Below are 23,761 nucleotides of genomic sequence, written 5' to 3'. Positions count from 1 at the left end.
TAGGCATATTGGGCCCTAAAACATTGATTGGGTAACATTAAACGCCATGGGATACCCTAAAACTGTATTTTTCAAACATGAGTAATATGTATTTAAAGAAAGTGTTTTGTGGACTCACGAAATAACCTGTTTGAAAAATACGGACTTAAGAAACTGAAGTCTTATATAAAATATCTTAAAATGGGAAATTCTTATTGCAAAAGAGTTTTGTATGTGTAATTGGTAAAAACTTTATAATGCTCTCAAAATAAAAAGCACACCCTGAAAGTTTTCGCATAACCATGTACTTGAGACCATCTGCAGTCAATATTATTGAATGATAGTTTCCTTAACTAGACACTGGTCATTTTGCTTTCCCAAATTGACTTTGTTCTTTATGTGAGTTAAAACTGGATTTTCATGTATTAAGTTGGGATGACAATGGCTCTGGAAATCATGTTTACAAGGAAATGCTTTGGGAATTGGGAGGGTTTGGCCTGGAAGGGACACAATAGTAATATATGTTAGCTTTAAACTCTGAGAACTATTATCAAGTGAAGGAAGACTTCACCTGTGGCCTCAAAACACAGCTAGCACCAAAAAGAAAAATTTAAGGAAAACAATGTGCTAAATACAATTTTCTTACAGAGTTGTTCATAAATGGCTGTTTGGGAGTAAGCAGTAGTAAGCTTCTTATCAGTGTCTTAAGAAGAGACCAGGAAATACCCATTAAAGATGATGACTAAGGGATTTCTGTTGCCTCTTTCCTCGGAGATTTTCTTTCTTTTTATCCAGTGTGGTCAGCATTACATCTTGTGTTTTCAGCAATTAAAATTTACAAAGTCAATTCTCTGCAAAGAATTACCTTTTCTGGAAGATTATTGACTAACCTTTCTGAAGGTTTCAGACACTTTAGTATATAACGCCTCCTAGTGGAGCTAATACACAATTTCAGAATATCTTGCCCTATTCCAGAACATGATCTAAAATTTGATCCTTACTCTTTATTGGTTTATTAATAGGAAACATGTCCCCATGTGACTGAACATTAAAAAAATATATTAATATATCATTCCTAATGATGCTCAGTCTCCTGTTATCCAGTTACTTCTAGGAAGTGAAGGTAATGCCATTTAGTAACTTTCTCAAAGATATGCTTTCTTGAGGGAGTAAACTCTTATTTTTCATAATAGTTCCTCAAAACACAAAATACAAATTCTTGTCTTTGGTTTATATTTTACAAGTTTGGGCTTTTAACACTTAAAGCAGCTTAAGTAGTTTTCTCATTGATAAATTTATTTTAATTTCTGAAACTGTCATTTAATTGGACATTTCTACAGCATTTAAAGATAGCTTGATTTCGAGGATACCAGTTAATATACTCATGGCATCAAGAGCAAATACAATTAGGAATCAGAGTAGTCCTAGTTTTCGTGATCCTTAGCAGGTTTAACAAAAATAAAAAATAAAAAATACTAATATAATAACAGCAATGAACACTTAAATAGCATTGTGTATCAGGGACTATTCTAAATCTTTAACACTTATTAACAAATGAGTAGGAAACCAAGGCAGAAAGGTTTCTAACATGCCCTGATGTTCAATTTCAGGGTGGAGCTGGTATGGAAACCTATGTCATTGGTTCCAGAAACCATGATGCTCTATTGCAGAACACCTTAGAACAGCACTCAACATTTTTGGCAAGTTGTCCTTCAGGATTTATTGGAACACCTCCATTATGTATTGGGTTTCTCTTCCCATTGAAAGCTAATCTATTTGTACTCTGCATTATATTATCTTCTGCCTTCTAAGAATCTTGTTCTTTTAAACCTTTTTTTATCTTTAGTCTTCAACATTTTTCGAACTGTTGATGAAACAGTACTGCCACTATTTATTTTTCCAACATAATACTGGCTTCTTTCCACCAGCATTTAAATGTCAAATCCCCGTCTTAAAATAAAAAAATCCTGTCCTTCCTCTGTGACTCTCTCATCTCTTTCTTGAGTTGCCTCCACTCTGACTCCCATTGTTGAACATATTCCAATGTAGCGTTCAAGTTCACTGACCCTGTAAAACTGCTCTCACCAAACTCAGCCATGACTTTTTTTTTTTTTTTTTTTTAACTAATTCCAACAACCCTTTTAGTCTTTAAGTTCCCTCTAGGAAGGCTGTTAATTTGGCTGCCCCACTCTCTGCATGCACCCCTCTTACCTTAGCTTTGTAACATCCTCTTGCCAAGTTTTCCTTTTTACCTCTCTGGCCCTTCTCCCAGTCTTGTCAGAGGTTTTTTCATCTTGTGCCATTTCTTTTTCTCTGTACGTAGATGATCTGCAAATTTCCAGCCCAGAGTTTTTGCTTGAGCTTCAGGCCTTTACTTTTAGGTATAGTTTATCCCACCTGCATAGGTTTCAAGCTACCTCAGCACAGACAGCTGTAAACTACTGCCTCTTGTGCAAACAGAGACACACATACACACAGTCCGCATCTACTCCAGTGTTTCCTTTCTGAGGGAAACACTTCTCCTTCACTAACTTCATCTCCTTATCTCCCTCTGTCAAAACCCTCTGTTATTTTAGTCCAGGCCGCCATATACTCCAGTAGACTACTCAACCTCCTAAGTGGTGTTTCTGCTTCTAGTTCTACCACTTTACAACCCCAGAGTGATCTTCCTAAAGACAGTCCTGTCACTTACTGAAATCAGTTTGAATGTCTTCATTTTGCCTTTAGGATTAAATCTAAACTCCCCCTTGACTAGGACTCACTCTTACTATCCCTTAGGCTTTATCTTTTGCCACTTTGTCTCTCCCTAGTAAGTTCCAGCTAAGTTTAAGTTCTGCAAGTTTCTTGAAAGGGTGTGATAGGTGCTCTCTCCCGCTCTGAGCCTTCATACATATTTACCAATACTCTCATTTACCTGGCTAATGTCTACTAATTCTTTCAGGTCCCAGCTTTAATATAACTAATGGGAAATCTTTACTGACTATACGTGCCCGCTAGCTAGACTAGGTCATATCACATATACCTGATTTTATTTCTATGTTACATATGTAAATATATATTATAAATTTATACATATATACACATAAAATGTGTAATATAAAATTTATATATGAAATAACAAAATACTATGGCATGTCACAGCATTTATGAAAACTACTGTAATTATAGAAATGGAGAGGATTTTGTTTGTGCTGCTCACTGTTGTCTGTCTCTCCAGTAGAGGGCATAGCGTCTGGCACATAGAAGATGTGCAATAAATAAATATGTAGAACACACTACCTCCCAGAACGGCACACTCTTTGAGCATCTAATTACTTAGTAGGTTCTTCTTTCAACTGAGTGGCACCTTGTCACTTCTACATATTGTTTCTGGTCTTCTACCCTAGGGAACATACAGAGCAATCAGAGACTTATCATCGAGTGAATCAAGGAATGTGCTCTGGGCTTCTAGTTCACATGGAGCATGGTGCCTAGAACTGAACACGCATCTCAATGTGGTTTCACCTCAGAGTAGCTATACTCATCTGAGAGGTTATTCTGGTAATAGAGTAACTTGAGATCACATTTGTTTTCATCTCACTACAGATTCATGCTGACAAACTCCCTTGGTTCTGTTTTAAATACCGTTGTTTCCAAGGAGCATCTGCATGTTCATTTTTCTGGACACAAGTTCAGGATCATACATTTCTTCTTGTTAAACTCATCCGAGTCAGTCTGAAACATCATGCCAGTTAACATGGGAAGAGATTTTAATTCTGTCAGTGTATTTGTTATTCTACTCAATTTCATGACATCTACTGATTTATAAATAAACCTTACTAGCCATGCAATCGTAGACAAGGTCCTGACTTATTCACTTCAAGCCTATCTCTTCATCTGTGAATGGGCTGGTAATAAGATTAGGGTTGCTGTGAGGAATAAATGTTCTCAAAACATATAGTGCACTTCTTACAACATTATATGTACTCAGAATACTTAACTCTTATTATTTATTCATATCACTAGTATCAGAATTGAATTAGGGCGGATACAGGACAGATGCCTGTGTCATACCACTCAAAACCACTCTCCTAGGTTTATATTTATTTATTAATAATGATCTCATATACCCCATTTCTATTATTTGCCCATAAGGACATACTGGAGAATTTTTAAAAATGCAGTTCTCAAGTACATGGTCTCTGATATTTCCTAGACTGATTTATTCACTTAACACTTCCCAACCCTCAAAAAAAAAAATAATAATAATTTTCCCCATTTTTTCTTAGTGAGCCTTGTAAACAACTTTTATCCAAGACACAGTATGACCCTTATTTTAAAATCTCAAAATACCTAAAAAAATGATCTCTACCTGTTGAGTAAGAGCATATGAAGTGATTTATTGGTACTGGTTAAGATCCATTATATACAGGTAGAAACCCTCAAAATTGTACAGAGAACCATTAAGAATATAGATAAAGACAGTTTTATAGACAAAACAACAACTGGAAAATAGTTTTAACATACACAACATATAATTATGAAAAAAAAATGTAGAACACAAATTGTTCTACCAAATAGATTCCAAGGTTATTAAAAGTCTGCTATGCAAACCTTAAGTTGAAAAACATGTTCAAGGGGTGTTACATGGTTTTAAAAAATTAGGTATAATGTAAAAATTGTTTTTTTCCCTCACTGCAAATGGGAGAGCCAAGACAACTTTTTACCCCAAATCTATACATTTTGAAAAATAATTTATATGTCTAGCACAAAGAAAGAAAATTAAGAATGTTTACAGTTCTGTAAACTATGCCTTTCATGAAATGCAAACTGTATCGATTTTAACAGTTAAAAATTGTGCAATCAGAAATAGACTGTTCCCTTTAAAAGGTACCACTGTACCTTCATTGACTTTATACCTGAGCACCAAAGCTGAAGTCCTAAATGTCCTCTTGGAAAGCTATTTTGAAAATGAGCAAGAAATCAAAACTAGCCTGTTATCATCGGGAGAATTAGGCACCAAGAAGGAGATGATCTCCTTAAAAATGCAACATCAACAACAGAGAAGATTCAATTAATTAAGCAGCTGGCAGATCTCTTTGTGAACACAACAAAGGAAATCCACATAAGATGATCCTCCATAAAGTCCTTTGTCTTCTACCAGGTACTGTCGGAAAACCATTTCTGGCTGCTCTCGCTGCTTTACTATTGTCAGCTAGGAAAAATAACAAGGTAGGTGATTTATAAACATTCTCCGAATGTGGCTCAATTACACATGCTTCAATTTCACCCAAATTACATAATGTCCACTGTGTGTGAGGCCTTGTAAAATGATGGGACAGTGCTTATTATCTAGAGTGGAGGGAGGCACTGGCCCCAAAACCATAAAAACCCAAGACATACAACTGTAAGTTCCAACAATGAAACATGAAAAACCATTATGTGAAAGGCTTCACAGTGGTAGTTAACTATCGCTTGAGCCTTAAAGGATAAGGTAGGATTTCCTTAAGGATGGGGGTGGGGTAGGGTTTAGAGAGCATTCCATAACGGGGTGCCATGTACCATGTGCCAAAGACAGACATGGCTAGATGTGAGTTAACAGTCTTAAAGTCAGTGGAAGGTTAGGGACAAACTACCTTAATGAGTCTAAGCTTTCGTAGGGGTTGTGATCCAGTGAAAGTGCTGCAGAACAAAATGAGACAGTGAACTGGTAGCATACAGAATGCATTAGGAGATGAGGGAAGCTAGGTAGGAAGCAGTTGGGAGGTGTGTAGGTGGGAGATGGTCAGGACCTGAATTACAGAGCAGTGATGGTGGAAAGGGAGGAGATCTGAGAGGCACCACCGAGGTGGATCGCACAGGGGACTCTTGTTCCCTGCTTATAGAAATTATCTAGGGCCGCGCTGTCCAGTACTGTAGCCATCAGCTATGTGTGATTATTGAACACTTGAAACATGGCTAGTATGAACTGGGTTGTACTATAAATGTAAAATACACGATGGATTTCTAAGACATAGTAGGAAAAAGAAAATGCAAAACTCAGTAACTGCTTATACATGTGGAAATGATATTTTGGATATACTGGATTAATAATATATTATTAAAATGACTTTTTTTTTTTTACATTTTTAACATCGCTTCTAGAAAATTTAGAATTACATCTGCAGCTTGCATTATTTGGACAGTGCTGCTCTAGGGGAAGAAGTGCAGGGGAAAGAAGCCCAGAAGCGGGTAGCTTTGTCATGAACACTTGGAGCCCTTCTATCTAGCTGGTCCCTACTCACTTCTGTTTCAGGAAGTCAGAGATGATGGTCTGATGATCTGATTGAGCTATGAGTGGAGTTAATGGAGCCACACATGCAAAACAATGTCCCCCTGCCTGCTTCCTGTATAATTTGGAGGAGCCATGGTATCCCCTCACTTCCTCTCACCAGGTGAAACCACCAGAAAGGTCTGCAGTTACCAGCTGCAGCAAGGAAGGTATCTGCCATTTTGACTAGGAGGGCCTGACCCTCCCCACTTTTGCTTTAGTTATCAAGCAGGATAATTTTGTCAACATAGTTTGCTTTTCTCCTTTATGTTATTTTGGCCTGGGCCCTAGGCTGATAAGCTTTAAACCACCCCTGACCTGATTAAAATACAATGCTGCTGCTGCTGCTGCTGCTGCTGCTACCACACAACTCAGCTAATTCTATGTGGATATGGACACGTGTGATGTCTTGGCTTTCAGGTGTCAGTGCCTGGCACGGGGAGGCAGCACGGGAACAGCTATGTTGGACAGGTGTGCTCCACCCCAACATGGGGGAGCAAAACTAACCTTCGAGGGAAACTTCTCCAAAGGAGTTTAAGACTTGCATCCTGGTGAGCCTGAAGCCAAGGCCATTTTCTTTTTTACTGGTGGTATCCACTTTTTCCCACATGCCACTAGGATTCTACTATTGGCCGTGATGGGCAACGGCAATGTGTTTGGCCTCAGTGAAACAGCCCAGGCTGAGGCTGGGCAGAATGAGACATTATGAAGGGAAGAATTTGAGGATCCAATTTCTTTAGAATTTAATTTCTCTATGGAAATTAATGGGAAGAAGTTCATACTACACATCTGAGGGGTATTCTCTGTTGCTGCCATTTTCCCATGATGCTCACTGTAAAACCTCCTTTGATGAAGTGTGTTTGGCTATGATCTGAGGTGGGAAATAGAATAGGAAATGAATTTCAGCCTTGGGAGAAACTGAGCTTTAAGTAACAAATATCCTGCTGTACCATTTGAGTCTCTACGAAGTTGAGCCGGCCACCAGTCATTCCAGGATGGCACAGAAACTATAGTGGATGGTCTCAGGTAGCAGATTCATGGAAGTATGGCAAACTGTCTTAGCTGTCTTGACATGCCAAGATCTAAGATCACACAAAGATGAGGAAAAAAATACTGGGGTGGATTGGGGAATCCATATTTTATAATCCTTCTCCCTTTACATTTCCATAGGGAGGGACATAGCTTTGTAGAATAGGAAGAGAATATTAAAATGATCATTGCTGGTGTCCCTCCCAACCTCTTAGGTACCCTCTTCATGGAAGTACTATTTCAAGTGGTCCCAGTTTATATTTTCCAGGTCACAGTACCAGTGGCCTTAAGGAATCATTGTCCTTCAGGGGCACCTGGGTGGCTCAGTCAGTTAAGCGTCTGACTTTGGCTCAGGTCATGATCTCACAGTCCGTGAGTTCAAGCCCCGTGTCGGACTCTGTGCTGACAGCTCAGAGCCTGCAGCCTGCTTCAGATTCTGTGTCTCCCTCTCTCTCTGACCCTCCCCCATTTATGCTCTGTCTCTCTCTGTCTCAAAAATAAACATTAAAAAAATTTTTTTAAAAAATTAAAAAATTTTTAAAAAAGGAATCATTGTCCTTCAAAGCCATTCTCATTTCTCATTGCCTGCCTCATAAGAAGTAGATAAATGATGAGAGTGATTAGGGTGGCCCCCAAAGAATGAACTGAATGGGAAGAGAGCCACAAACACAACTAAGGGGAACACCAGCTCTTCTTAAGGGGCAGATAAATGAAAGGAAGCCAAAGAAAAAGTTCAGTGAGAAAGGAGCATCATAAGAATATGATGCTCTAAAAGCTGACAGAAGAGAACATTTGAGAAAACAGGTAGCATTCGATTTTGTAAATGCTGTAAAGGGACTGAGAATGAATTTCTTGGCGGTTTGGCCATTTTCAGATAACTGGAGACATGGGAATAAGGAAATAGAAGCAGTTAACAGATGACTTTTTCAAGAAACATGCAATGCCTGGTACATTGCTAGCATTTGATACAAATTTGTAGAATGAAATAAAAGGAAAGGGAAACAGAATCTTGGAGAAAGAAGATTCAATGAAAGTAGATTTGAACAGCTTATAAACTAGAAAGAAGCCAGTGGGAGGGGAGTTATGTAGAAAACACACGAAGAAGAGAATGGCAAACACTTGGAGCACAGAGAACTTTGAGCAGGGCAGGACTAGAATTTATCAGTGAGATATTTGAGGTAATATTCCCAGATATACTGTGAGAGAAATCTTTTTTTGTTCCTCCACAAAGTAAGACTTAGGCAGACAATGATGAGGTCTAAAAGAGTCGATGGTCTGAAAAGCTAATTAGCGTAGCCTAGAAGGTAGCAGTGGCTTCTGGATTTGATTTTGTGTTCTTGACCCTTCCAGTCCAGTTTTTGTTCTCCTATTCAACCTTGACTCTTTAGAAGAGATTTAAAGATTCTATAAATGTGTTTTTATTTTCTTTATGTAGTCTACTTTCAAATGTCAGAGACAAAGGTATCAATGCTGAGTGCATTGGAGTTAGGCCTGCATCTGTCCTGATCTAGCTCTGAGACAGTAACCAAGTGAGTGAGCTCCTGAGTCTCACCTTACTATCTGTTAGATGGTGTTAGAGGGAGCTGAAAGGCAGCAGGTGAATGAGGTATCTTCTAGCTTCCTTTCAACTCTAACATCTGTAGATCAAATTTGTTATACAGATAATATACCTCTTGAAGAGGCCAAAGAAATCTTATAAACAACAGATACATTTGCAAGTGGCACATAAAAAATCTGATTTAAGTATTCAAGCCAAAATTATTTAACATGCAACTGCTTTTATCTTATTCACATATATTCAGAGCTTATCCCAGATTGATTGATTGATTGATTGATTAAGTAGGCTTCATGCCCAGTACAGAGCCCAATGCAGGGCTTGAAATCATGACCCAGAGATAAACACCTGAGCTGAGATCAGGAGTAGGAAGCTTAATCCACTGAGCAATCCAGATGCCCCCCAGGTATTTTTATAATTAAAGCTAACATGACCTCCCACTATTGGAGCAGGTGGGAGAAAGCAGAGAGACAAGTTTTATCTTTCCTAGACGGAGAGGCTCTTGAGCACATGATCTCTATGTTTAGTCTAGACTCTTCTCTGCAAATGAGGCAGGTTGTGGGGATGTAGCTGCTGCAGCTAGGATAAAGGTACACGGATCATCACTGCTATGTATTCAATACCAGTGCTTTTCAATGTTTGTTTCATGAGACCTTAGGTTTCATTACATGCCTCGAGGGTGTTCAGTGTCATGTGAAGAATGTGTTTAGTTTGAGCCTTCTCTGCCATCTCTAGGTCTTTCCCTAAAACTGAACCCAAGTAGGGGCACCTGGGTGGCTCAGTTGGTTAAGCGTCCGACTTCACCCAGGTCATGACCTCACGGTTCATGGTTTCGAGCCCCATATCAGGCTCTCTGTTGTTAGTGCAGAGCCTGCTTGGGATCCTCTGTGTCTCTCTCTCTCTCTCTCTCTTTCTCTGCCCCTCCTGCAAACATTCTCTCCTCCCCACCCCCTCCTCTCTCCCTCAAAAATAAACATTAAAAAAATTTAAAACTGTGTGTGGTGTGAAAATAGTTCTGGAAAGGTTCTGTGCTCACCGAGGCACCCTAGAAGTTATAAAGCTCTTCATTAGTTCAATTTACCTAAGCTCTGCCTAAAGTTGATGTTTGCATGCATGAATATCTTTCACAATCATGATACTGACTTAGATTACTATCATATTTATGTTTCAGGGGAAAATGGCCCATAATATCCTGAATGTTGTAAAGGCCTGCGTCTAGGTGAATGTCTTACACTTCTGCAGGGAATAGCACCATAATAAACCACCATCATCTGTACATTTCAAATTCTAGGAGACTTTAATATTGAATCTTCTCAATATTAACTTGAGAAGGAAGATGGGTGAGTAGCTGGGACTTGGTAATAAGGCATAATTTTCCTGAATTATAGATATTTTATATTCTTTTACCCAAACTTGAGGCCTTGAAGGGCTTAGAAGGGCTAGGATAACAAAACTCAGAGATCACAATTCTGAAGTTATAAAAAAAATTTAAAAAATGTTCTGAATGATACTTCTGTAATTAAGTAGTTTTAAGCACTGAAGCAGTCATTCCACAGTCTGTTAATGAAATCAGTTGCTATTAAGCCATGAAGATCTGCATGATTACTAAGTTAGTACTTACTAAAGTAACCCATGGTTAACCTGTGGTGATATCTATTTTTTTTTATGTTTGTATCTGTTAAGTGGGTAGATTTTTAAGGTCAGTGTGAGTTTTCTATCAAAGATCATGTTATAAAAATATAGGACATGCATTTTAAAAGTCTGTAATGAAATTAAAAAAAAAAAAACTTGAATAGCCAAATTATGGAAAGAGCCCAAATGTCCATTGACTGATGAATGGATAAAGAAGATGTGGTATATATACACAATGGAATATTACTTGGTGATCAAAAAGAATGAAAGCTTGCCATTTGCAACAACATGGATGGAGCTAGAGTGTATTATGCTAAGCGAAATAAGGTAGTCAGAAAAAGAAAAATATAATATGATTTCACTCAGATGTGGCATTTAAGAAACAAAACAGATGAACACAGGGGAAGGGAAGGAAAAAGAAGATAAAAACAGAGAGGAGGCAAACCATAAGAAACTCTTAAATATAGAGAACAAAGTGTTGTGTTGCTGGAGGGGAGGTGGGGGGGATGGGCTAAATGGGTGATGGGCATCAAGGAGGGCACTTGTTAGGATGAGCATTGGGTGTTATATGTAAGCAATGAATTACTGGGTTCTATTCCTGAAATCAATATTACACTGTATGTTAACTAACTTGAATATAAATAAATTAATTAAAAAATAACAGTAAAATCTTTTTAAAAATTTGAATAAAGGAAAAAATAAAATCTCATTCTTACCTTCATTGAATATGGCCTCTTTTGTTGGATAATACTCATTATCATTCTGAGTGTTTGAGAGTACGGGTTTCCAATCTCAGGCAGTAATGTCTAAATTTGAGAAAATCAAAGTTAAGTTTCAGTGTAATTGGTAATGAGATTATTAGAATGTTAAAGTTAAAAAAAAATCCTTCTACACCATATATTTGATTTTTGGCTTAGTCTGTTTACCTAAAAACCAAAAATTGTGAAAAAATGCACTGAAAATTACTCATTCTTATTGGCATACATTTCCACTAATTTACTCTCCATCATTTGAAAATAAATATTGTCTGAAATTTGACACGTGTACATCACTTAAATGACACAACAGGTATATGTTTTATGCAAAGGATATCTTTGGATCATACACCATGATGTTTAATCCCTCTGTAAGATGTCTCTTTCAAGGCTTTGTCACAGGAGAAAAGGATGTACTTTATTCCTTCAGTGGATCAGTTGCAGGACCGTGAATCATGACCATGTTTAGAAAACACCATCCAAATACTACTGTTCCAAGATTAAAACAAACCACCAAATGCTGATTTCTCAAGGGGAATGTACCCCCTGAGATGTTTCTGAAATCTGGCTAATAGTTTATAAAAGATAACTACTGCACATGGCCTTCAGGGGACATGAAGAATCTGAATTTCATTTCTTCCAGTAAGACAGTAAAATTCAGGGCACCTGGGTGGCTCAGTCGGTTAAGTGACTTCAGCTCAGATCATGATCTTGCAACTCGTGAGTTTGAGCCCCGTGTCGGGCTCTGTGCTGACAACTCAGAGCCTGAAGCCTGCTTCAGATTCTGTCTCCCTCTTTCTCTGACCCTCCCTCGCTCATGTTCTCTCTCTCTCTCAAAAATGAATAAACATTAAAAAAAATTGTTTTAATAAAATAAATGGGGAAAACTTAAAAAAAATGTAGAACATTTTACCACAAAGTCTCAAGCCTCAGGAAAAGATCTTGGACGGTATTTGTCACAGGAATTGTAAAAAAAAGAAAGAAAGAAAAAGGCAGAAAATTCATTATTTATATTTACATTCCATCCCCTATGTGTATTTTTTGACATTAAGGTAGATCTTTTTATGTAACAAACAACATAAGTATACGTCACATACATATTTCGAAGTGCCAACTGTTTCTAAAATCAAAGTGACATTTGCTTTTTCTTTTGTTTTATTTTTTTTGAAGAAGGTCGAAGGAGGCACACTGATATAAGCACAAACCTACTAATCTGCTGCTCTGTGGTAGAGAGACTGGTGATTTCATATGTACATTCAGCAAATTCAGCCAATACGCATTTAACACTTACTCTAACAATACATTGTGACAGATGAGGAGGCTTCCTTAAATTTTATATAAACATTCTTCAGATTCACAGTCCTTTGTCTATTGAACTTTTTTATTTTTTAAAAATTGCATCTCTAATCATTCCTTAATTTTAACCACATGCAAAGATCTTACTGTTTCTAAGTCTTCAGAAATAGTCTCTTAATGGGATATGGACACCTTTAATTCTTTTAAAATATAAATATATATATGTACACACACACATACACATATATATATACATGTACACACACACACACACACACATATATATATATATATATTTTTTTTTTTTTTTGAGAGGGAGAGAGTGAGAGTGTGTGTGGGGGGAGAAGGGCAGAGGGAGAAGTAAAGAGAGAATCTTAAGCAGGCTCCACATCCGGCATGGAACCCAACTCGAGATTCAAGATCACAACAGTGAGATCATGACCTGACCTGAAGTCACGAGTCAGATGCTTAACCAACTAAGCCACCCAGGCGTCCCCAAAATACATTTTTGACATTCATAACAGATACGCAGCTCCCTAAACTGACCACCTAGAGAGGTGGAATTTTGATCCTGCTCGTTCCTCCAGGATATTATGTATTTACCTTCACAACAGAAATTGGGGAATTAACTAGACTTAATTCATCTTGCCATCATACAAGTGAGGCCTCAGGGAACAAACTATCTGCTGAGTTCTACATGTGAATTCGTAAGAAATGCACCATGAAGTACAATAAGACAATAACCTTCATAGCAATGGTGCTCATGCAACAATGGTCTACAAATAAGATTTGCAATAAATACTCTCAAACAAATTACAACTGCTGGTTTTTCCTAGGATACTTTAAAAATAAAGTCATGTGTATTCATTTTACAACAAATCCACAATCTCTTTTGTAATGAGTGGAGTATATAACTTATTTAAAACAAAGGGGAATAAAACCTGTTTTTGTGAGATTGTTATTTTGCAACTCATTAATCTGACACAGTTTTATTCTGTAGCTAAATATGGATGCAAGATTTCTGCTTTCTTTTGAATACTGAGTTCAACACCAGAGAAGAGTACCGAGTGTAAGAACTGAATTCGCTCTCTACCTCTGCCACTTGCTACCTGAAAGAACTTGTCTCCAAAGCTCAATCAATTCATGTACAAAATGTTGATGATGATGTCTGTCTCACTGATTTGTGACAGAATTAAATGCAATGGTGTATTTAAAGTATTTAGAGCACAGTGACTAACACATAGCAAATGATCTGGAAGTTCTGGCAATCCCTATTTAAAGTCATATATTTTGGTTATTTGATAATACTTTATACAAATAACTTTATACCAGCTCATTGTTATTCATTAAAACATGAAATTCTCTTTTCTTATAAAGAACTGCATGCCATTATCGTTTCTTCTACTTTGTATTATATGGTTGCACATGAGCACAAAACATTCAAGAGTTTGTGTGTTACCACAAAAATAATGAAAAAAAAAATACTTACCATATCTGTGTTCACATGTGCAAACGATGGCACGTTAAATATTCCTTGGATCAGTTCTGGTGGGCTACTAACTCCTAACCATAAGAACATGTTTAGACCATTAGCCAATAAGAATATCCCTTCTTCTGAAAGACGGGCCTCAGAGCAACGAATAGCAGCAGGTAGTGTAGTACTCTTGATATCTAACGTGTGCTGTGCAGGCAAAGGCAAGAGAGTTAGTGTGTTCTCCTTCCCTTCCTTTCTTCCCCTCTCCCCCTTTTCCTTTCACCTCCCTCTTCCCTTCTTTCCATCCAGGGCATATTTAAGAAATGCCCACCATGTGCCAGGCATTATTCTAGCTATTAGACAGTCACTGTTTAAGCTGCCTTGAACAGTTAATAATTTTTTTTTTGGAAGAAATAAGAAGCAATAAATAAGAGAAGTAAAATACATCGAATTTTAAGTGGTTTTAAGTACTGTGAAAAAAAGAAGCAGGAAAGTGGGATAGGGCATGTCAGTGCTGGTGCTGGTGGTTACAATTTTAAATAGGGTAATCCAAGAAGGCTTGTTGGGAAGGTAACTTTTTTGAGTAGACCTAAAGAGGTGAGAGAAGGAGCCATAGGGATAACTGAGGAAGAGCATTCCAGATGGAGGGGACAGGTGGTGCAAAGGTCCAAAGCAAGAGTCTGTCTCCGATGTTTCAGGATCAAAAGATGAGGTCAGATAGAAAGGAGGGGAAGATAGTATAGATGACACTTGGCAAAGGCAGTAGGAGATTTGGTGTTTACTGAAATGGGAAATCCAGAGTGGTCTGAGTAGTGGAGGGATGGCCAGTTATTTTAAGAGAATCACTCTAACTTTTACGCCAAACACAGACTGAAGAAGCAAAGGTGCACACATGAAGGCTTGTTAGGAGAGTACTGCAGCAGTCCATGGGAGAGATGATTGTGCTTGAACCTGGGTATGACAGATGAGGTGGAGAGAAAGTGGTCAGAATCTGAATATTCTTAGAAAGGAGAACTGACATGTTTGCTGGTAAATGAGATGTGATGGATGAGGGAATGAAAGCAGTCAAGAGTGACCGCAAGTTTTGGCCTAAAGAATTGGCATGAGAGAGTAGTGGTAAATGGGGATGGAGAAGACTGCCGGAGAGCAGGCTTGGAGATGCAATCAGGGCTTGGTTTAAGGTGCCCATTGCACACCCACAGAGAGATGCTCAATAGGCTACAGGATAGACACATCTAGAGTTCAGGACCCATATGGTATGGATGGACATATAAACATGGGTATCATTAGTATATAAACAGCATTGAAAGGTCAGATGAGGCCTACACGGGATTGAGCGTAGATAGACAAGAGAAGCTTCCCAAGGACTGAACCCCAGGGTAGCCTGACAGAAAGAAGAGGACAAGCTAGAAAAGGCAGAAAGGACAAGTGGCCGGGTAAGCAGAGAAGCTAGGTGAAGAAAGTGTTTCTGGAGGGAGAAATAAACTGTGTCAGATGCTGCTGACAATAAGAAGAGAGAAGGACTGAGAACCGCCCTTTGGATTTAGCAACATGTCAGCCACTGGTGACCTTGGTAAGAGGATTTTATTGGAGAGGTGATGTTCTTATCCCTCAGAGTTCTAGTTTCTCTGGCATACAGATTGTTGCCAAACCAACTTTATCTGAAAATCAATCATTTTGTAATAATTTATACCTAACATTCATATTGATTGAAAGAATTATAGCTTTCAATTTCCAACCTAATTTAAGTCTTTCTAATACTGACTGCATTGTTACTGAGAGCCTGAATACGAGTTTCAATATAAGAATTTGAAATAAGCCATCAGTCTTCCTCTCTTTTATCTCTCAATTATAAATTGAACTTGTTAGGTCTCAAGGCGAAAGGGCTTAGTCTAGATTACAGGGGCATTCAAGACATTAATGACTGACTTCAAATAAGTAGAATACATTGCAAAGTAAATTCTCTGAGGGCAAGTGAAGTTGGTCCCTTATACAATGCAGGTGCCCTCAAATATATGCTGATTTGTAAATCCTTAATTGTATTTGGTCAAGGCTAATCATAGCCATTCTAATGAAATGTTGTGACTCTTAGACATTCATACATTGTATAGAAACAAATACATGTGTGCACATGAGATCCCATACACAGATACAAATCAGTTGCCTTAAATGCTGTAAGGTAGATTTCTTGAACAATTGAAGCTTGGCTTGCTCCAACTTGTTACTGACTTTTCAATCTGCCAATGTGGGAATGAGGAAAAGAAAAGCAATCATCTGAGCAATTCACTGAAGTAGGAACACCTCAAATCCCCCACCATCACCATCACCATCACCATACTGAGCACATGTTGACGCATGTACACAACTTGCTCAAAGAACCCACATACACATTCTGAAGGCATTTGTGACTTTAAACTTCTTCTTAAGAAAATATTCCAGACATAACATATGGAAAGGACAAAATACGATTCCCTTCCAGACTCCTCTAGGAAATGCACCACCACAGTGTACTTACGATTGGCAAAAGCTGTGGGTAGAAGAAAAGCTGAGAGTCGGCCACACCCATGGTCATGACCAGCTGCCTCTGGTACGCCCGCTCATCTGTTGAGATCTCTGGTCTGCTAAGCAGCACACAGTTTTTTAACAAACAGTTCATGTACACTGGTAATACTTTCATGGAATCTGGTAAAATAAGCTGAAAAAGAAAGTCATTTGTTTCATGTGCTTGACCTTTATGAGAAAGAACCCCTGAGCTTTTATCCTTAAGACAGAAACATCAATTGTTTTTGAGGTGATTTTGAGGATTAAATGATAGACCATACAAAGCACCTGGACCATATAAACTGGCACACAGTAGGTACCCACAGAACGGCACTTAGTTTTATCTAGCACTTTGGCAGCTGGGCATGGTGGCTGTCAGCACACTCTGCCTAGAATGCAATCTCGATTCTGCCTTTTACCAGATGTGTGACCCTGGGCAAATCATTCTCTTTTCCCAGGTTTTCTCATCTAAAAATGGAATAGCCATGATCAACAGCATGATCATGGGATTAAATGATTATTAATTTGTGAAGCACATGTAATGGTACTTAGCATATAGTAAGTATCACACACGTTTATTAGATAAAGTTAAATAAATGATTCCTAATCAATTTTACCACCTTCTACCTCTTCAGTTCAAAAACAGTGTTTTTTTCGACTGCCTGTGAGATATCTCTTCTTTATGCTCTTCATGCATCTTAAACTCACACAGTCATAAACTCATCAAACACTTATTGAATGCCACTGTGTCACGCGTTCTATAGAGCAAAGTGTCAATATTCAGAGGAACGAGGGATAGTCTACGTGACAAGATGCCTGAAGTCCAATAAAGATGACAGACATATAAATAGATAAAACCTAACAAGAAGATTGCAATACTACAGATACAAACTAAAATAGGAAATGCTTCCTGGATTTAGGTATGTCACTACTGAATGGTAACAAGCAAAATCAAACTCCCACAATTCCACAAACATGTTCTTCCTCTTACGTTTCCTATTTGAGATACTTAACTACCAGATGAACCCTAATCTCATTTTTTCTTTACCTTCAATTAGTAAATGAATTATTTTAATTTTGTCTTTATAATCCACCTGTACCCTCCTCTCCATCCCCACTTTAGCTTATGTGACCTCATTCTACTTCAAAATACATATTGTAATGTGATGCTGCAAATAACAACATAATGCAGCACTTGTAGAAACATAACTTGATGGGTAAAAAAATTACAAATAATCTGTCTGTGTTGTTTAACCTTCTCTCAACTCAATTTTATAAAAATAGGTAAGAATCAAGATTGATCTGAGTGTCACTTCCTTCTATTTAACAGTTGGTCAATGGAAAGGATATTCTCAAAAGAAAAGGAATACATAGGGAGATAATGACAATTTACAAATAGAAATATCTGGTCTATAAATTCACGATTTATTTTTTAGTGTTCTATCTTAATGATGAAAAAGAATACACACTTATCAGAATCCACCCTGAAAAGAAAATTTCCTTTGGGGCTCTGTTAGGATTTACTCCTCAACTTAAACCTTTACATCCTAAGTTTCTTCTCATGATCTACTAAGTAAGGAATGTGTAAGACAGTTTTCCAACTGGTTTAGTAAAACATTTCAGGACAATTCTACTTTGCAGTTTGTTCCTCCTCTTCTAATCTTTTCAGAGAATCAAAGACAGTTAAATGCATGTTTCCTCATACTCTTCTTCTAATTTTTTTTTCTCTAGCATAAAAGATTTTTATTTGGCAACACTTGCTACCACTTTTTCAACCAAGGAAAAATATGATCAAATATGTAGGAACCAGATCATAATCATATCCCAGAGCCATCCGGCCTTACATATTATGGATTAAGAATATTCTTAGAAAAACACATGGTTTTTCAAATATTATCTTGTAATTTCACTGGTTGCTTCTCATTAATCAGGCCATATTAAGACAGTTTAGAAATCTGTTGACCTAAATGCCACCAAGGGATGAGCCTGGCCCATGATGACCCTACAGGACTAAAAGTCTGATCAGAGGAGCCTGGATGAGAAGGGGTAGAAAGAAGAAAACTGAGGAGGTAAATAAGGAGGAAAATTGATATAGAAGAATGGAATTAGGGTGAAAGAAAACAAGGAGATAGTGGGGAAGAAAATGTGGCAACAGATGGACACTATTCTTGGGGAAAAAAAGTACAGATGAGGAAGGAGTGAAAACGAAGAGTGCCTGGGTGGATCAGCTGGTTGAACGTCTGACTCTTGATTTTGGCTCAAGTCATGATCTCACAGTTGGTGAATTCAAGCCCCACATGGGGCTCTGAGCTGAGAGGTCAGAGCCTGCTTGGGATTCATTCTCTCTCCCTCATTCTCTCTCTGCCCCACCCCCACACTCTCTCTCTCAAAATAAACAAACTTAAAAAAAAATTCACGTAAGTCCAGTTTGCTTGAATTTGGAGAATTCTTCTGTAGTTTTGAAATGACAGAAGTAGTAGTGAATTAAAAAAAAACTTACATTGCAGTTAAGTCCATTTGACTTTCCTTTTGAAGTCACTGTACTCCGATATGATGTAACATACTTAAGTTCAGAACAGTGAGTTATTAAAGAATCTACCTTGCTTATGTAAGCTTGACAAATTGCTTTAATGTTGTTTGTAGTTATATGTGTTAAACCAGCATCTATAATGTGACCTCCAGAGTAGGAGCCTCCTTAAACTTTGCACACTAAGTGCCTCTCTTATCTCAAGCTAGTCCTGGCCCTGGAGATTCAGTAAAAGCAGATCTTCTGAGATCCAGTGTCATATAATCCAAGTATCCAGATCCCTAATAGTCCTGCTTGGATCAAAGAAACTTTGGACTCTACAGTAAAGGAGTGGAATTCCTTAGGAACTTCTCCCCAGATATTATTTCTTACAAATGAACTCTGGAAGGGCAGCACATTTGAAGTTACATTCTCTGAAGAGAACCCCAAGTCCAGCCATTTCATGTATTTAAAATAATGCTATATTTTAATATACTATTGTTACTAAGTTTTATAAGCCCTACATTTTCCCCACTCCACGCTGGATAATCATATCTAAATTATGTCATTTCTTAAAGCACATCATTGGTTGAAATGTACCGTTTACATGTGCTCATGGAGAAAGTAAAATATCATCATAAGAAAAATAATCTCTATCAACTTTTTCAGAGAAAATTTGGCATCATAATATTTTTCCTGCAGAAATAACTAAACTGCATGAACAGACGATCTAGTAGTAGAGACAAAGCTTTTAACTTTTAAATCAGAAGGAACAGACAGATTTCATTTCGTTTCTTAAATAGGCAACAGATTTGTTTTTAACTTAAGGTCTTTGAATCCAATTGCTTTAACGTTAGCAAATAAACTTTCTGAGGACACTAACTGTACCTGTTCTCCTTCAACTAATCCTTCTGAAGCGTGAGACACTCCAGAGACAGACTAATGTTTCCAGAGCCATAAAACAAATAGTAAAATCGGGGGTGTAAAGTGCTCATGATTGGACTGTATCCAGGTACATCTAGTGGGCTCTGTATAAATTGAACAAGTACACTGTGACATAGTACTGGTATTGGAGTTTAGTTACTAAAGTTCCAAATCTCCTGGATAATAAACAAGATCGACACTCACATATAGATTCAAGAGTTGCTTTTGCAACTGTCAACACCAGGAGACAGAAGAAGAGATGGCTAATTTAATCACTCAGAACAGCACAGAAAGGAATTTTTGTGAAAGGTCCAAGATAATAACTGTGTTTTATTTTCCTTCTTTACCAAGATTATGAAAGTTGGCCCCCAATTTTATCTACATGATCTCTGTTGCTAAGGGCTTACTTTTGAGTGGGGTTTTAGATGTCCTCTCAGCACCCACTTTTGACAATGAGCTAACCAGAAAGTTTCCCCATCTGTTGCTCCCTGTCTTCTCTTTCAATCCAAATTCTATATTCGGATATTCAACATAAAATTATGAAAAGTGGCATCTAGCTTTGACTGACATAGGGAAAAATGTGAATAAGAGAACAGATGCAAAAATAAATGGGAACATGAGGTTCTGCTTTTTCTTTTACAGGAAAGAGTCTAAATGAGATTTATGTAAAGGATCTTCTAAAATTTTCATATTAGTAGATGGTACCCAGAGACATTTCCTTTAAAACTCTTCATACCTATTATTAACCTTTAAATATAAAACATTCTAATATTTATAACTTATATTCATGTTTATAAAATATAAAGAGGTCCTTCCTGTCATTTGCTCATGTCAACTATGATTGTTAATGTGCAAAAATATATTTATGCATACACATTTCTCAACTAAATATCCCTCTTTATAAGCAAAAGAGAATCCCATTTATATTATGACATTTCTTACATATAACATTCTGTTACTTATATATAATGTAGTGACTGTCAACCCAAAATGCACACATATTTTTTGGTTCATGCATCTTGTAAAGCCACTGAGTTTTTTAATGTTGGCTATGAAAAGACAATAGCCTCTCCAAATAGCAGGCTCAGTCTTCTTAGTTGTACAGTTTACTACGTATAGCATCCAAGTGCCTGGAACAGCATAAGCCTTCGGGGGCTAAATGCTGAAAGAACATGTAATCACTTGTAACGCTTTAGAATCTAAGTACAACAGGTGGCTTACCTGGCTTGCTGCAGATGGACTTGCACAATTCTTCCGGTAACATGCCAACATGTGGGCAGTCTGATTAACCAGAATTTCCCGGATGACCTTCAAGGGCTGGTATAGAACTGCTTTGAATGCTAGTTGCATAAAACAATGAAAAGGGCATGAGAGCTCTGGCTCAGAAATCAGTCCCTTCAAATGGTAATAACAATAAAAATGCTCTTATCTTCAGACCATCCAGCAAGGAATAACAGTGTTTAAAAGGTTAAAGTCATCTGCTAATGTTCTCCATTTTACTAAGTATGACAACATACCCAATGCAGAACAACGGCCAACCTCTAACAAAAGGTAGGTCATTAGTCCAGACTTTTTCCACAGAATATATAAACAGAACTCTACACACAGAGAAAAGAAAGACCAACGTGCCATCTTCTGATGTCCTGAATTCCTATGGACTGGACTGCTGTTTCTTCTAAACCTTGGTGTAGAATCTCAAACGGGGGTTATGAAGGGGAGAAGGAACCAAAGAGGGACCAACTCAGACCCGTGGAATTTCATAATTATCATAGTGTGGATAAGCAAGTTCAGCCTAACATTAGGGACAGTCTCCTTCCATTAGCCCCAGGTGCCAGAGGGCATACTCATATACCATAATAAGAGTTTAAGTATCACCTTCCTAAATTTCAACTCAGAATGCCCCCACGCCCCCAAGAAGGAAACTTTGAATAGAACTGTATAGTGTGGGCCTGACGGAGATCTCTCATTATTAATCTGGAATTGGAGATGCTGAGTATTCTCCTTGACACTCTGTTTTTATAAATTCTGGATTTGCCTACCGAAAGACTGTGCTTCCACAATAGTTGTCAGTTACTAATTCAGTTAACCAACAAGTCTGACTGAATTCTTAGGCAAGATACACAGCAGCACAGGATTAGTGGAGTGTTACCTGACTTGGCGAAGAAGTTGATAAGGGCATCTGTCTCACAGCTCTTATAGAGATCAGCCAACTGGGAGCTGCAGTTCAAGCCAAGATTGTGAATCCGCAGTCTTCTCTGACCTCCGACGGTTGTGTAAAGCACAGCACACTGCAGAGGCGACATCAAGGACACATGCTTTTATGCTCAGCCATGTCCACCCACGCTAGTCTGATCTTACATTTACAGAGCACTATATATGGGTCAAAGACCTCTAAACCCCTCCACAGACTTTTTTTTGTATATTGTTGCTAATGACTGAATAACAACAAATAAGGGAGGAATAACGACAATTCATACATTGAGCGTCTATGTAGCATTTCACTGGTTTAAACTTAAATTTTAACTGGGCTTTCACGCATATGTAACTCTGGGCTTTCACGCATATTAGTGTACTTTCACATATCTCAGATTTTATTACCAGGGGTTCAGGTCCAAAAATAATACTTTTCATGTTCAAAAACAAACATCTAACTTTGATGATGTACTTAAGTCTTATGCTGATGACATATATATTTCAAGAATGCAAACAAGTATCCACTTCTTCAAATGTCTGTGATCAAAAATAAATATTAGAGTTCTTCCTCAACTTAATGACAAACCCTCTTTATTATTTAAGGGTGATGACAGTATCTGAAAACTATAACCATTCGATACAATTGTTCTTAATTCAAAATCTCCATGGCTTCGACTTAATTTTATTTACTACAAAACCAAATTCTATTTATAGCTGCATATAACATAATAATGTACTTAACATGGCGTCTAACATTTGGTAGGAATGCAACAAATGAATGAATGGGTTCTAAAGCCTTAAAGAATTCAACTCTGCTGGCAGTCAGTTTGCTAATGCTTACAATACTGACCACAGTTTGCTGGGCTCTCATGTGAGGACTTACAATTATTACTTCATACAAGCAGCACATACAAATCAGGCTCTGGAGAACACACAATGGAGTGCTATATTCTAATGACTTTTGTCTTTGGAGAAATAGAGTTCAACTTCTTTACAGAAAGACTGACATAGTTGATGGTATTTTAGTCTGCCCAGTGATCGCTGTAACAAACTAAAACACAAAAGATGGGAATAAGCTTTAAATCACCTGGATTAAGGCTCCACTGTCTTCACCAAGTTTGTCATCATGCTTGAACTCCACAGTCACTGCCTTATCACAATCAATGGCTGCCATTTCTACATCAGTGGTGTTGTTCATAAAAATTCCACCAAAGAAATCAGTGGCTCTGAAACCTAATGATGAGGAAAAAGGGAATTTTTCTTCTATTTAATTTATTGTTATTTTCTCTGTTGGCCTGTTATTAATTTGAATAGGAAACAATTACCAATGGAGACCTGAAAAACAGTATAATTGAAAATTACCTGTGCTGGTACGAACCCTCATAATAGCATCGAATCCTATTTTCTTTTCAATATCATTTCTGAGGTCATTCAAAAATTGTTGGCTATCCATATGCATCTAAAAAATAAAGTAGCATCAATCCCCACCAGATGGCAGCAAAACATTTAAAATAACAATCCTTATTTTTTAAAATCTTGATTAAAACTCTTAGCCAGAAGTCTTAAAAAGGGTTCTTAAAACTTTTTC

General features: G+C 37.6%; 1 protein-coding gene and 1 long non-coding RNA gene across 7 annotated transcripts in view; one reads left to right on the top strand and one right to left on the bottom strand.

Annotated features, from left to right (window-relative positions):
* Window positions 1-4,338: 4,338 nt before the first annotated feature.
* The window catches only part of SEC24D (SEC24 homolog D, COPII coat complex component), a 110,396-nt gene continuing 90,973 nt past the window's right edge, over window positions 4,339-23,761 (bottom strand). For all 6 annotated transcript variants that reach the window (XM_045055925.1, XM_019829009.3, XM_019829010.3 and 3 more), the window contains exons 16-23: window positions 23,536-23,632; window positions 23,261-23,406; window positions 22,130-22,268; window positions 21,202-21,320; window positions 16,525-16,704; window positions 14,025-14,216; window positions 11,201-11,290; window positions 4,339-5,173 (exon numbers count right to left, since the gene is read on the bottom strand). In XM_045055925.1, the coding sequence (XP_044911860.1) occupies window positions 5,033-5,173; window positions 11,201-11,290; window positions 14,025-14,216; window positions 16,525-16,704; window positions 21,202-21,320; window positions 22,130-22,268; window positions 23,261-23,406; window positions 23,536-23,632 (1,104 nt within the window). In that variant the 3' untranslated portion in view covers window positions 4,339-5,032. The remainder of the gene's footprint in view (window positions 5,174-11,200; window positions 11,291-14,024; window positions 14,217-16,524; window positions 16,705-21,201; window positions 21,321-22,129; window positions 22,269-23,260; window positions 23,407-23,535; window positions 23,633-23,761) is intronic.
* LOC123384965 lies at window positions 5,097-10,666 on the top strand. The gene is made up of 3 exons (XR_006596833.1): window positions 5,097-5,190; window positions 6,254-6,438; window positions 10,024-10,666. It is a non-coding gene; the product is annotated as an uncharacterized LOC123384965 (long non-coding RNA).

This window comes from Felis catus, chromosome B1, assembly GCF_018350175.1.
Source record: "Felis catus isolate Fca126 chromosome B1, F.catus_Fca126_mat1.0, whole genome shotgun sequence".
In the NCBI taxonomy this organism is placed as follows: domain Eukaryota; kingdom Metazoa; phylum Chordata; class Mammalia; order Carnivora; family Felidae; genus Felis; species Felis catus.
The sequence above is the reverse complement of the archived record's forward strand: the minus strand, read 5'-3'. Positions and strand labels throughout refer to the sequence as shown.